This window comes from Passer domesticus, unplaced genomic scaffold (assembly GCF_036417665.1).
Source record: "Passer domesticus isolate bPasDom1 unplaced genomic scaffold, bPasDom1.hap1 HAP1_SCAFFOLD_44, whole genome shotgun sequence".
Lineage (NCBI taxonomy): Eukaryota > Metazoa > Chordata > Aves > Passeriformes > Passeridae > Passer > Passer domesticus.
In genome coordinates, this window is record NW_026990160.1 from 2,460,528 (window position 1) to 2,475,196 (window position 14,669).

At 49.6% G+C, this 14,669-nt stretch overlaps 1 protein-coding gene and 1 long non-coding RNA gene across 2 annotated transcripts; both read left to right on the forward strand.

The window, feature by feature from the left end:
* Nucleotides 1-5,474: 5,474 nt before the first annotated feature.
* Nucleotides 5,475-8,027, forward strand: LOC135292756 (uncharacterized). The gene is made up of 3 exons (XR_010354923.1): nucleotides 5,475-5,931; nucleotides 6,438-6,600; nucleotides 7,890-8,027. It is a non-coding gene; the product is annotated as an uncharacterized LOC135292756 (long non-coding RNA).
* Nucleotides 8,028-8,065: 38 nt separating this feature from the next.
* Nucleotides 8,066-11,012, forward strand: LOC135292735 (neurofilament heavy polypeptide-like). The gene is made up of 2 exons (XM_064406831.1): nucleotides 8,066-8,116; nucleotides 9,988-11,012. Exon 2 carries the CDS (start codon nucleotides 10,202-10,204, stop codon nucleotides 10,826-10,828), a length of 627 nt encoding a protein of 208 aa, XP_064262901.1. The 5' UTR covers nucleotides 8,066-8,116; nucleotides 9,988-10,201; the 3' UTR covers nucleotides 10,829-11,012.
* The last annotated feature ends 3,657 nt before the right edge of the window (nucleotides 11,013-14,669 follow it).

The following is a 14,669-nucleotide window of genomic DNA, read 5'->3' on the forward strand; positions in this document are numbered from 1 at the left end:
AACTGTGGGAAAAGCAATAACAGTTCTTTCCTAGACTATATCAGGAGAGCCCAGAGAACAAGAGCAGATGTTTGCCAGCCACCAAGTCTAGTTTTTTCCCTTTGGAGCAGTGAGGATCCCAGCAGGAGGAGCTGAGGGCTCTGGCAGGGCAGTGATCCCCTGCCAGCCGGCAGCGGCAGGGAAGGAGGGAAGGAGGGAAATGCTCCTTTTGCAGAGGGACAGAGGGCAGGGGGATGTGGGCAGTGGCTCAGAGCAGCAGGCAGCAGCGGGGAAGGCAGGCAGGGTGGGTGCCAGGCTGAGCTGCAGCCAGGGCAGTCCCAGGCCAAGCACACAACCTCCCGCAGCAGCACGCGGCCGAGCTCCCATCCCCGAGCGGGAGGAAGGGAAGCTCCTCTCCCTGCCCAGCCTCAGCTCCCACTGCACAGCGCCCACGGCATCACGCCACAGCTGCCAAAAACCCCCAAGGGAAAAGCCCACCCCCAGGGCCAAAACCCCCAAACCCCCTATCCCCCTTCCCAGACCAAGGGGAGCATTCACTACCAAGCCTGAACCCAGAACAAGGAAGGTCATGAACTTTTTAAGGAAACTACTTGCCTTTCCTGAGCTGCTTCTGTCCCGCCCTGCATCACCATGGAGGCACTTGTCAAGTTGCCTTTTTGAAGAAATGAAACAAGAAAGGCAACCAGTGGAACTATGGTTCTGAACCAGGAGATTGATCCTGCTGGATCTGCTTTCATTCCTAAGGTCTCTTCAGCTGAAGGCAGCTGTTGTATCTTTGCTTCTTTGGAACTGTTGACTGTTGTCTGCATGCCGTGAGCTCAGTCTCATTGCAGGTTTTGCCATCTGTGTTTGTCCTTGTTGTGCCTCTCTTGCCTCCCTGCTGGAGTCACTGCTGGAGCTGGCAGTGCTCACTGGGATGGGCACAGAGGAGCTCTGGGCTGCAGCTGCAGTTGTTTTTTCTCCCCATCTGTGTTCCAGTGCCTCTTGGTGAGCAGGCCTGGGGAGAAATCTCCTCCCCACAGAGCTGGCCAGCCCAGCCAGATGTCCACTGCAGAGCAGCTTGTGGCTGCTCTCCGGGCTCTGCAGGACATCCCCACCATGAGTGGCTGCATCTCTGGCTTTCCAGCATGGAAAGCAAATCCCAGAGCTCCAGTGGGGTAAAGCCTTGCAGGCAGCAATCCCAGTGAGCAGCATGGGTGTGATGTCCCCGTTTGTTGGGTGAGGTGGGACCCGTTTCCTCATTGCCAATCTCCAAGCAAGGCTTGGTGTGCCCCCAGTTGAGTGGGCTCTGAGCTGTCTCGTGCTCAGTCTGTTTGGCCCAAACCAAGAGATGCCTTAAAGATCCTGCAGAGAGAAGCTGCATTGGGCTGCTTTGCCTCACGTTCTAGTTCCTGATTCCATCCTCACTTTCTTTTTCTGTAGCTTCTTCTCAATGCTGACTCACTGTTTATCTATCTTGAAAAGGGTGGGAGTGTTGGCAGGCTGAACAGGGAATTTGACAGCTTGAATTCTCAGAGGAAATGCTCGGTCTGGGTGCACACTCATCACTGGGAGATCACTGGTGCTGGTTTGGGGCAGGTGAGGCAGCTCCTCCCCATCGCCAAGAGAGAAGCTTGAAGTGTTCAGCAGGGCTAGGAGTGGGCATTTTCAAGGCTGCAGTCTGCAATCTGTGTCAAAGGGAACTGAGTGACGATTCATTCCTCATGCAGCTTCTGGCTGAGCTGTAGTTCAGATAATCCAGAGCTAAACTCCAGTGCCACTTTCATCGTGCCAGGCCATTCCCAGCAGGAGTCATGCCACAATGGGAGCCTCAATGGATGTTGGTGTCCTTTCCTAGGCTTTCCCTACACCCAGCGCTGCCGGCTCACTAACAGCTCCCCGGTGCCCGTGACGTTCCAGCTCCGCATGTCGTTCGATGGCACGCAGCCGGCCGTGGACAGCGTCGATCAGATCCGCTGCCACAGTGACCCAGCCTGGAGGAAGGGCATTCACTTGTATGTGGAGCCCCGGGAGTTTACAATCACGCCCAGCCGAGGGACCATCCTGCCCCAGGGACACCAGGACATCCAGGTACGGGCAGAGTCCAGCCAGAGACGCTTCAGCACCAGGGCTGCAGCTGCACTGCAGTGTGGGAGGGCTTTAGCTCTGGGGCCAGCTTTGAGCATGGTGTGAGTGAGAGATCTGCACTGCTCTGAGGCCTCTGCTAGCTGCCTTACTCGGGGTGTTCCTCAAGGAGCACTGTTTTCTTTCCAAAATCATATGCTGAGGTCACATACCATATGGTCAAGGCCAGAAGTCACTCTTGGGTTCTTGAGAGCCATTTATTTGATTGCAAGTGGGCAGAGCAAAGATGAGGGCAGAAGGTGGCTGTTAGAGAGATGTCATTGTAGAAAGCAGTTAGCTTTTCTTCTTGGTCTCATTTCCCCTCTCCTGGGGAGCAGAAGGATTTGTGTTCACTGCAGGAATCTCCAGTGGGGACAAAAAACTCTGCAGCCATGAACTGCCCAGCACCTGCTGGGCCACACTTTGCCCTCAGCTTCCTGCTGTAAAGCTGAACTCATTGTGTTCAAGTCAGATTTCTTCTGCATTGATGTCATTGTAGTCAGATGAGAAATTGAGGCCTTAATTTGAATATAGTGGTGCGTAGAGCTTTAGTCTAATGTTTTAATGTAGCTGAGCTATGCCCTGATAGCAAGGTGTGTTTAACACATCTGCTATTGCCAGAAGGCTTTTGTTGCTTTGAGACTGTGCTCTACACATGGAGCAGCAGCAGAATTAAGACAAAATCTTCCCTCAAGGACTGGAGGATATCACACGTGGATAATGAGCTTTTGTAAGGAAGAATTTCCTGTTCTTCTCTTCCACCAGGTGACCCTGTGTTCCAACTCGGTGATGGAGTTCTACCGGAAAATGCTGGTGGATCTGGAGGGTTTTGGCAAGGGAGTGGCATCATTGGTCATCACAGCCAGGTACCAGCCCTTCCCTGGCCTCCCCCAGCTCCTGCCTTGCCCAGGCTTTGCTGGCTGCAGCTGCCAAGGAGAAGTGCTGGTTCACGAGCTCATGTTGTGCCAGCTGGCCGTGAGAAGAGCAGAGCTTGGACAGCAGCCTGTGGTGAAAAGCAGCCCTGCTCCCAGCCCAGCAGGGTCCCGGGCCCTTTTCTGAAGGCACCAGGAATGAGATCATTTCTTGGCCTGGCTTTTGGTGCTTGAGGTGGAACAAATTTCCCCAGGGCCTCCTCTCCTTCTTGCTGCAAGAGGTGGAGTTGTGCTGGGTGCGAGCACCGTGCATTGGTTTGGGACACAGCAAGCAGCCTGCTGAGAGCCAGGCTCTGGTTCTGTTCATGAGGGCACGTGGCAGGGGGGAAGTGGCTGCCAGCAAGAGTGCTGAGGGCAAGGTCTCAGGAGGGGAAAGCAGCCCTTGGTGTGGCAGCTCAGCTCTAGATTTTCTCCTTCCCTCTGCTTCCCACTCTGAGCTTGAATGTTCTCAGAGCTGAGAGCAAAAGTGGTTGTTGCTGCAGCAGAATTCCATCCTGCTGTGCTGCTGTGGGTGTCAGTGGAATGCCAGGAGGGATGCAGTTCCCTGGGGCTGTTCCCTCTCCCAGGCAGAGCCATCCAGGCAGTGCCTGGGCTGGCATTTTGTCAAGCAGGTGGGGCTGGGGACAGTCAGTGCCTGGAGCTGTGGAGGGAAGGAGCCAGGGAGCTGTAGGGCCTGGGAGGGGCTGATCAGCCACTCTGGAGGGCAGCTGGTGTCTCGTGCCCTCCAAGGCTGGGGCAAGCAGCTGAGTTCCCAGGCAGGGCAACAGCACCATGGCAGAGAAGGGAGTCATTTTTCCTGGGCACTGGAGTTGTGTGCTCCTTGAGCCTTAGTGAGCTCTGTTCCTTGTTGGGAAGGCTCCCCTAGAGCTCATGGATCACTGGGAGTGTTACAGGAGTCCTTGCAAGCCTTCCTGGGGAAAGGAGGGGCTGAGGCAGCTGTGGGACAAAGTGCTCTGCCTGGGGCACTTGGCAGCCTCTGGGTGCTGCCTCTCAGGGTTTGCCCCTCCTTGACAAGACCTGTTGGAGTGGGAAGATGTAGAAGGCAATTTATCACTGCAGGGCTGTTCAATGTCCATTTGACAGTGACCAATGTGTTATGCTCCATTTCACAATCTTTGGGGGTAAATGTTCTCCATTCTCTCAGTATCTCTGATTCCCCTGGGCTCGTCTCTTTGTCCAGATGTCTCGTTCCAAAGCTGCAAGTGTCCCCCCATGTGCTGCAATATGATGAGTGCCTCCTGAAGGTGCCATATGAGAAGAAGTTCCTGATTAGGAATCCCAGCCACCTGCCTGGCTGCTACGGGCTTATTGAACAGGTTTGGCATCCCATCCACCTCCCCCTCTCAAATATTATTGAGGAGCTTATTAGGGGAAAAAAGGATTTGGACATGACCTTGCTGGTTTCTATTCAGTCTTAAAGATCTGCTGAGAACAGGATCCTGCCTGAATGTAAACTTGAGGATGCAGTTTAACCTGCTGAGGGAACAGTTGATGTTCTAGTCTTCAGGGTGTTTTCTTGTGGGAGATCTTAGAGGGTTGTGAAAGCTGCTGCATCCACAGACACCAGTGCCTGTGCTAGCAGCCTCCTTGCAGGATGCCCTGGGAATGCTAAGCCTACAATTCTTGCATCTTGTTTGTGCCTTTTGCCTTTGTCCTGGGCATTTTTAAACACGTGTGTCAGTTGCTGTTGCGGTGGATGTTAGGGAGTGTAAAGTTCCTTCAGAGGTGCCTCTGAAGCTGCATTTCATTGTGCCTCTTGCAGAAACGCAAGGAGGACGCTGCTGTGCTCTACTCCAGCCCCAGGCCCTGTGGGATTGTCCAGCCTCACAGCAATGCAGAGATCCCAGTGCTGGTGGAAGTGCAGGCGCTGGGCACGCATCGCACCAATGTTCTCATCGGCGTGTTCGGGGATGAGAGAAACCCACTGGTGAGTGCAGGGGAGATGTGTGCCTCTGTGCAGCTGCTCCTGGCAGGCTGCAAAGGGCACAGGGATTCTGCCGGGGAAAACAGGCACAGGCTGCTGTGGAGAAGGCCAGGAGGGATGGGTGGCACAAACAGCTCGTGCCTCACGGGTGGTAATCTCAGTGTCTGGCACAGAATGTCGTTGGTCTGAGCTGGAATCCAGGGCCACTTTAGTGCATTACTCTTGAAAATGCTGTTAACTTTGGAAACATCTGTTTGGAAATGGCATCCCTCTGAGCACAAAAGGGGATGTCAGAAGACTTCTGGGAACCTTGAGCTTTCTGTCAACGAAAGGAAAGCTGGCATTTGAAGAGTGGTTGCAAGGATTGAAACTTACATTAAAACATAAGGAAATGACAATGCCAAATTCCCTGAATGGCACCAAACATCTGAACCTGGGCCATTGTGGCACTGCATGTAAATCAGTGAAGAGGAAGGACTGGCAAGGCAGGCTGTGCCAGGGAGCCTGAGGTTGGACAGAACAGTTGCTTTCAACTCTCAGACTGCTTACCTTAAAGAGGAGGGCTTCTCCCCACCAGAGGAACCAGTTGTTTAACTGTCAGCCTGGTCTGAACTAGAGATTTCTTGCAAAGCTTTTACCTTTGGGGCAATCCTTTGTAGTTTGAAAGGTTCTCTTACCTTGATCCTTTTAAATTTGGAGGTGAACATGTAATTTGCTTTTTCTTTTTTCTCCAAAAGCCCAGCATTTCAGCTGGAGAGTGGTAGCTGTCCCTAAAGAAATAACTAGAGCAGGGTTGAGCTGTTGAAGGATTTTTAGGTTTCCCTGTTGTGGTTTGCTTTGGGTTTTTTTAAAAATGTTTCTTGCCTGCTTCCTGGGACAGAGAAAACAGTTATGGAGCTCTGGACGGCTGGCAGAAACCTCTCCAAGCCCAAGGCTGATGGAGTCTGGCAGGATCCCAGCACTACAGCCCATGTATGTATGTCTGGATGCATGGGGAATGCCACCTGAGTCCCCTGGGAGTGTTGGAAAATGTCAGCCAAGCCCCCAGCAGTGTCAGGGAAACATTCCTGATAAATACCTGGTGGAGCTACAGAGTTTCTGCTGTTGGGCCCTGGGGGGGCTGTGCTGGCTGTCACTGGCTCTGTCTGCCCCTGGATGTCTCAAATCTGCCCTTTTTGCTTGCCTTCTCTGTCTTTTCCTCTCCCACTGTGCTTTTTGCATGCCCACAGGGTGTTCATCCCTGTCCTCTGCAGTTCCTCAGTGCAAGCAGTTGCAGCTGCTGCAGCAGCTCAGTGTCATCCCTGGGCTGCCTTTAGAGCAGACCTGCTCCAGCCTGGATTGGGAAGGGCTGGATCAAAGCATTTCTCAGTTCAAGGTGCCAGCAGCCAGCCAGGGGCTGCATCCTGAGCAGGAGCTGCTGGTGCAGGTGTCCCTCCCTCCCACTGCAGCTCCCTGTTCACAGTTATCTTCTTTTCCAGAGATGAGCTTCACCCACCTCAATTCACTCCCCAACCACCAAAGGAGATGAGAACATGTTTGCATTGCCCAGCGTCTCGATGGAGGCACTTCAGGGCTGGAAAGCAGGAGGCAGCCACAGCCCTGACTGAAGAGCAGGATTTGACCCAGTCTTCAGGAGCAGAGGTAGATTTTCTTGTACACCTACTGCTTGTGCTGCCTCCCCAGCCTGCCACCAGCAAGTCATGCTCCTGCTGAGCTCCCTTTTTGCTGCCTTGCTGTCCTGTGCCCTGACAGTGGCTGGGCAGCAGGGCCAGTGGCTGGACATGGGGGAGTGGGAGGGAGAAATAGGAGAGTTTTCCTTGGAGAAGCTCACTCAGATCCTACAGGCCTGTGTTGAGTGTGGGATTTTTTGCCTTGTTGCCTTCCCAATGCAAGATGAGGCTTTCATCTGCATCATGATGGGAAGAGCTGCAGCTTCCTTGGCAGAGCAAGCTGGGATGAGTCCTGATCTCCATGTGCCCTCTTCCCAGCCCAGCCAGACTCCCTGTTTGCAGCTCTCTGCTGTCACCCGAGAGCTGCTCTTGCACTGCTGGCCCTGAAGCTGTCTTACAAACTGGGACTTGGCAAAGTGGCTGTCTCTTCCTGCAGGCATAGGGCATGGCTTGTTTTTCAGGGGCCACCACAAGCTCCTGCAAACCCTCACCTCCCAGCAGGCCTGGAGGGATTCAGGTGCTGCGTGGACGCACCGCACACTGCCCTGGGAGCGGAGAAGGGAAGAGGGAATCTGTCTCCCTTGCACACTGGCAGTGTGGCAAGCAGGGCTGGAGCTGCCAGTGCCACTGGTGGCCCTGAGCATTGGCCACAGAGGGGCCTCCCATCCCTGCAGGGCCAGCACAAAGTGCTGCTGGAGCAGCTGGGTGTTGGAGAGGCCGTGCAGGACACGTTGTGGGGCTGCCCAAGGACGCTGTGCAGCACCTATGGAGGGCACTGCTCCCCCTGCAACTCCTCAGGTGGTCCAGAGGAAGGTTTTGCAGGAGCTTTTGCTGTAGCACCTTGAGGAAGCAGCATTTAAATCAGAGAGAGAGGGGAAGAGCCTCAGGAGTCAGATGAGCTGGGCTGGGAGTCCTTTGCTCAGCTCCAAGAGCTCTCACTCTGAGTCTCCTCCTTGTCTAAAAGCAGTAAGTTTTGAAACTTTTCAAGGCAAGTTGTGCATCAGAGAGAATTTCTAGTGCCAGGAGACATCCCAGTTCACTTTCCTGTAATGTACTAATGAATGCATTGACCCGTGAGGATGGGAGATTTTCCCCATGGTCCCTGCACTGGTCAGTGGCATGGATGCAGGATGAGATCAGGGTGATTCTGGCAGTGTTTGGGGAATAGGCCCCTCTGGCTGCAGCTGCACTTTGCTCCAAGGTGCTCTTCTGCATCCATTTCCATGCTCAACACCTCCATCTCTCCTGTCTTCCATGCAGGCTTCCAGTATCCTGCCAGTGTCAGGTGTGCTGCAGCCAGGAGAGAGCCAGCAGGTCTCCTTGCCCTTCTCTGGCCACCTCAACAGCATCTCCAGTGCCACGGCGCTGTGCCACGTGGAGGGAGGCCCCAGCTCCGAGGTGCTGGTGCCCAGGGAGGCCTCACGTGCCAGCTGCTCCCCGAGCTCCCAGGAGATCAGCTGTGGCTCTGGGGCACCTCTCAGGGAGAGGTGAGTAAGCCTTCCATGGGTTCCTGCTCTCCATGGCTTACTGTCCCTGCAGGGCTTCCCTGCTCCAAGGACTCTGAGCTCAGAGGTGCTGCATAGCAAAGGCCAGAAGCAGCACAGGGATGGCCACTCTTGGCTCCCTGGCTCCCAAGAGAGGAAGCACCTTCTTCTGTTGGGACAGAGCATCTTCTTCTCTAGTTTAGTGGTGAGCCCTCCTGGCTCAGATGCTGCCTGCAGGGAGCTGGGCTCTGGCCCTGCCTTGGCACTGCCTCTAGAGGTGTCTTTAGCTCCATGGTGTTGAGTCACATCTTCTTCATCATCTCCCTTCTTCACCAAAACAGTGGGATTGTGGTGTGGGCAGGTGTGGGGCACAGACCAAACCTTGGTTTGGGTGCTGGTGCTGCCACAGATGAAGTCTTTGCAGTGCTGATCTGCCAGGGTTCTCCTGATGGTGGGGCAGCAGCCATAAAAGCTCCTGTCCTTGGGGCTCCCCTTCAGCTGCAGCAGTGGGCAAGCACAGGAGAAGCTCTGCTCCAGCAGGGCAGCCCAGCTCAGGACACACAGGCAAAGTGTGAGCTGGGAGTGGAGGCTGCTTAAAGCAAGCCTGTGCATCAGGACTTCCTTCAGGCCAGGCTGAAGTTGGTTTCATGGGGAGGAGAGGGACGAGGCTGCTTCAGATGGTTTCCATGGCAGACAGCACCAGCTGGCTTGGTCACAGCTGGCTTCCAGCAGGAAATCTGGCTGACAAGAGCCTGTCTTGCAGGAGAGCAGTTCCTGCAGCCTTTGCTTTCTGACTGATGGGATTACTCTCATTTAGGATCAGGCTATGAGTTGTTAAAACCGAGGCTCACAGACAGAGACTCTCTAACTCATTGAAGTTAGAAAGTGGTATGTTTATTAACCCCGGCGGGCGGCACCAGAGTCGTCCCTACAAGGTGTGACCGCGCTGTACAAGGTTCTTTGCCCTCTCTTTATTTCCCAAGATCTTACATACAATACATGTGCACAACCCCAGCACCTTCCCTCCCGGCTCTGTATTAAAATGAGGTCATTAGTCCTTCACACCTGTGCAATTCTTCTCTGGAATTGGGTCGGTGGTCTCAAATTGGGCCTGTGGTCTCAAGAGATGAAGTCAGGAATGTCTTCATCAGGTCTCTGTGACCCTCTGGCACCATCCAAGGTCCCCTGCTTAGTGATTGATTGACATCAAGCCCAGGTGCTAACCATTGTTCTGCTGGTTTCAAGATGTTCTTCTAACAGTTCACTTACTCCACTTCCTTCTATCAAGAAGCTCATCATGGTAAACAATATAACAATCAGCTCTGGCTGAAGCATCTAATCATCATTAACCTGTGGTCTGCCTGTCTAACTGACATCCTGATCAATGTGAATTGCTTCTAAGCCTCAGCTGAAATCCGAACTCATTGAAATCCTGCTTTAGCTGTGCCCAGGGAGAAGGGGGCTGAATGAGCTGAGTAAGAATTGCAGGAGAGATCAGCAGATGTTGGCACTCTGTGCTCTGCTTGAAACTGGGAAGTCAAGAGACAAAGGGCGTTTCCAGGCACAGCGCAGAGAGCTGGTGGATCAGCCTTTGGCAGTGGGCTGGAGGTGTCTGGCTGTGCCTGGAGAGGGAGCTTGCACAGTCAAGCCCTTCTGATGGCAAGGCTCAGGCTTGGCTGCTCCTGGAGGTGCCCTTCCACCACTGCCCTCCCTTGGGATGTTCCCAACCTCTGTGGGTTGAGGAGAATTCACGGAAATGGTCTGGCCCTTCTGCCTGGCCTCAGGGTCAAGGAATGAAGTGCAGGGCCAGCCAGGACGAGTGAGCCCAAGGTTCTGGTGCTGACTCTCAGCCATGTTTTCTGTTTTGTCTGCAGAAGGGAGCTGAAGCGGCCGGCTCCAAAGCTTGAGGAGGAGACAAAAGCCTTGGCGGAGGAAGAGAGGCAGAAGGAGAAAGAGAAGCAGAAGAAAGAAAAGAAGGGTGTCTCTGTGGGGAAGGAACCTCCAAAAGCAGAGAAGGGGAAAACCAAACCCCCAGAGAAGAAGGAAAGCAAGGCCCCAGAGAAGAAGGACACCAAAATCCCAGAGTGGATGGAAACCAATGCCCCAGACAAGATTGAAAACAAACTCCCAGAAAAGAAAAACAAACATCCAGAAAAGAAGGAAATCAAATTCCCAGAGAGGAAGGAAAGCAAGGCCCCAGAGAAGAAGGACACCAAAGCATTATTAGAGAAGAAGGAAACTAAATTCCCAGAGAAGAAGGAAACCAAAGCTCCAGAGAAGATTGAAAACAAACTCCCAGAAAAGAAATACAAACCTCCAGAGAAGAGGGAATCCAAATTCCCAGAGAAGAAGGAAACCAAAGCTCCAGAGAAGATTGGAAACAAACTCCCAGAAAAGAAATACAAACCTCCAGAAAAGAGGGAAATCAAAATCGCAGAGAGGAAGGAAAGCAAAGCACCAGAGAGGAAGGAATTGAAAATCCTAAAGAAGGAAACCAAATCTCCAGAGAAGAGAAGCAAACCTCCAGAAAAGAAGGAAACCAAATGCCCAGAGAGGAAGGAAATCAAAATCCCAGAGAAGGAAACCAAGGCACCAAAACAGAAGGAACCCAAAGCCCCAAAGAAGGGGGAAGCCAAAGTGCCAGAGAAGAGAGAGACCAAAGCCCCAAAGAAGAAGGAACCCAAAGCCCCAAAGAAGGGGGAAGCCAAAGCCTGAAAGAAGGGAGGAACCAAAATCCCAGAGAACCCAGCTGAGCTGGAGAAGAATTCTTTATTTTATTCACACAACTTATTTTATACAGTTTGACAAACCTAATGTGCCACTTTAGTTAGTTAATAGATTTCTTATTATTAGTTATGCCAATTATTCTGTTGGATAATAAAATATATTTTACTTGTGCATAAAATCTCTCTGTTGTATTGTTTGTATTGTTACCTATTCTCTTCATTGATTCTCATGGGACAAATCCCTTGTTCTTGCAGGTGCATTTGTTTTTCACCCTCAGATCAGATTGTTCACCAAGTCTCATTCTCAAAATAACTTCACATGGGAACTTGTGACTGCTTAGCTGCACTTAGAAGAGATGACAGGCCAGCTGTTAATATAGCAGAACAAGGCCTGGTTTCATAAAGCCTTTCTTTTATCATTATTCTACCTGTCTCTGACATCTCCCCCTTTTTCTTCATTTAAAAAAAGCTCCTATGTTCTGATGTTGAAACAGCTCACTCTTGGGAGGGTATGATCTCATGAAGGTTATCACTGGTTATCTGTTAGATGTGGGACAAGATATATAAAAGACCAATTACAATCAACAAAACTTACCCAGTTCTGTCAAGTCATTGACACAGGGTTTTGCAGCATGAGCAAACAAAAGAATAATGTCCAATGTCTCTTAGGGAACTGGAAAGAAATGACCATTGTTTCCAATTAGCTGAGAAGTAGGAGAAGGTCCATTAGCTGGAAATGTTGATCTTGGACATCACTGAATGTCCTCCTGGAGCTGGAACAGGGAAGGACTGAAGAAGGTTGGGAGGAGCACTGTCCCATGGTGATGCCATGAGGCTTTTGTTGGCCAATTGCCTCTGTCAGTTTCCAGGCACAGCTGTGTCTTGGCAGTCCTACTCCTGTTCCTGTTCTGGCCACAAAGGCTGCAAAGGGATGAGGTTATTTCTCTTTCTACTGGGCCTCATTTCTTCAGAGCTGATCAGTATCTGATGGAATGAACAGGTGACTGCTTTGAGCTGCTGGTGATAAAACACAGGCATCTCTTCTCCTGAAGTTAATGAATCAATTAGGCTTCCCTGTGGGACACTCCACTGGGATTTAGATGGGATGATCTTTTCTCCAAATTTCTAATGTAAATATTGCATGATTCAAAATGATTAGTCGTCCAAATTTCTCATGTACATATTGCATTATTTGAATGTTCTTAAGGCATTCATTCCTCTCCTTTTTTGTTTTTTAAGAATGAGATGCATGTCTTTTATGAGTATGAAAAAATATCATAGTAAAATAATACATGTAGTGGACAAGTAACTTAGAGCAATTAGGAATAATTTGGATACAACGATCAGGAATATTTCCAATAGCAGACAAAACTAACAACATAGGTGGAATGAAATAAATAGCAATCTCTGAAATAATGTACCATCACCCCAGAGTCTGCAAACAGCTGACAAACCTCGATTCAGTGGGGACTTGGATAATTATTTCCAGATCATAATTCCCAAGTTCCCTTTAAAAATAGTTCAACTGTCATGTATGGAGGGTCAAATTGCAAAGTCAAAGCAACTCAAATCTAGTTTTGATGCAGAAAACATCTGGGTCTCTTGGCTAATTCCTCTCCAGGTAGAGTTAAGGCCTGGCCACCACCCAAGCTCTAAGTGGGAGAGAATTCCATAAATGTAATTGAAAACAAGGCTCCTAAGAATAGCACTTAGGAGTAAAGGTCTAGGGGTGAAAGACTGATGGACCATCCAATAGCTGTCTCCTCCAGAATTTCCTCAGCATGGAGATGCTTTAAACACAGCCAACTGTTGGAGTTGTTCTGTAATAACAATTGGGACTGCATCTGATTGCTTAGAGTAGATGTCACAATACCATCAGTTTAGAGGAGGCTTCTGACAAAGCTGAGACATCATTTCCTGGAACTCTGAAAAATACTTGAAAATCATGAGGCAGCACTGGGTCAAACCATGGAGCCCCAGTGCAGAGCCCAGCTAGAGGGGTAGTCTGGTCTAAGAGATACATGAGCAGCTAGAGAACAAAAGAAGGATCCTGAAATGACATGTGTCTTGTAGATAATTACACCAAAAGATGGTAAAACATATGAAAAGCTGGCTATAAAAACAGGAATACAAACATGAATGTATTTATGACACAAAAAATGCAACAAAGGAAACACTGAACAGCTCACTCATAAAATTTATGATACCTCAGATTAAATAACACTCAAACCTGATATAAATTCCTTTTGACATCAATAGAGCTTAACAAGATGAACTCAATAAAACCCAGCCCTAAAAGGATTTCAAATTAATAAACATAATTTCATTATCTCCTTAGCAGAACAAAAAGCACTCTCAAGAGAACTCAATTACTATTACTACCGAACATAACTGGATCCATAAAAAGCTGGAATAGATCATTGCTGAAATTACCTAAAACTGACACTTAACATTTATAAAATATACCAAAATTTACTTAAAAAAACTTAACCTTATTCAAGAAGGTAACTGAGCGTTACAATATTTGGCCTTAATTTAACAGAATTCAAATGAACATTCTTAAAAGTTATAGCTATGACATGATGTAACTCAGTCTAAGGTTATTAACACAAAAAGACAACTTAAAGGTGAACAAGCTGTAAGTGAAATAACAGCATGATGGTCTGCTGGAGGGATTAAAGTTGAAACAAGCATATTAGAATTAGAAGTAAATCAGTTATGAGTAAAACCCATGGTAACTGCAAATTCCATGGAAACAGAAATTCAGTAAGACTTTTCAAAGTGCAGGGTTACTGGGAAATAAATATAATAATGTGCAATTTAGCATATTGCTGAACAACCCAACAGCTTTTAGTGACAGTATCTGGCATCATTTTATATGGCAAATGTGTTAGCATTCTTGTTAAAGAGATCAGACCATGTTAAAATTTGATAGGTAATAAGGCGCTGCATTTACCGCTTTTCAATCTTTCCAGTAACTGTAAAACTACATAAAACAATCAGAATTTAGTCAGAAACTAAAATAAACTTTTAAAAACCCGAGAGCACCACGTTTTCAAGGCACACAAACACAGCTCTGGGCCGGAGCGGGGCCTGTGCCGCCCACAGGGGAGAGGGAAGGCGCTGCCCACAGGGAAACTATGGGGAGAACAGAGGACATCTAAACTGCAATAACATAACTGTACACCAATAAAGCTTCTCTCAATATTCACACAGTATTCATCCCTTAATTGCCAGAGCCAATCATCCCATTTTCCATCTCCCAGCAGGGCCCTGCGGCCGTGAATCCAGCCCGCCGGGGCTGGCCCGGCTCGGCTGCCACAGCCCTCCCGGGGCCGCTGCACCTCTGCTCCCCAAACACTGCGGGAAAAGAGCAGGGGAAAAGCAGCAACACACAACAAACTCTACAACCCACACACAAAAGATAAACACAGAAGAGGCACAAGCTGCATTTTATTGCATCTTCTGCCAACAAGGTCACTGACTGAGAGTTGCATTTCCAAGGCCAAGATCTGTCTTTTGAGAAACTTCAAACTCAGAAATACCATTTTTATTAGATGTGTGCAAGGCCAGGCCTCATTGGATGCACAGCTTTTCTCGCAACTCTGCATCATCTTGAACTGAAAAAGAATTAAGCAGTGTGCTCATGAGTCTGGCATCTCAGCTAGAAATGCCAGGTATTAGAGGGAAGAACTCAGCCTACAAAATCTGATTATTTTTTCTCTTCCATTGGCTTGTCAATAATGATAATCAGAATATATTTCCACATGCTAACATGAAGGTGTTTGTATTTGCATAAGCAATAATGAATCTGTAAAGGCTTTTGAATT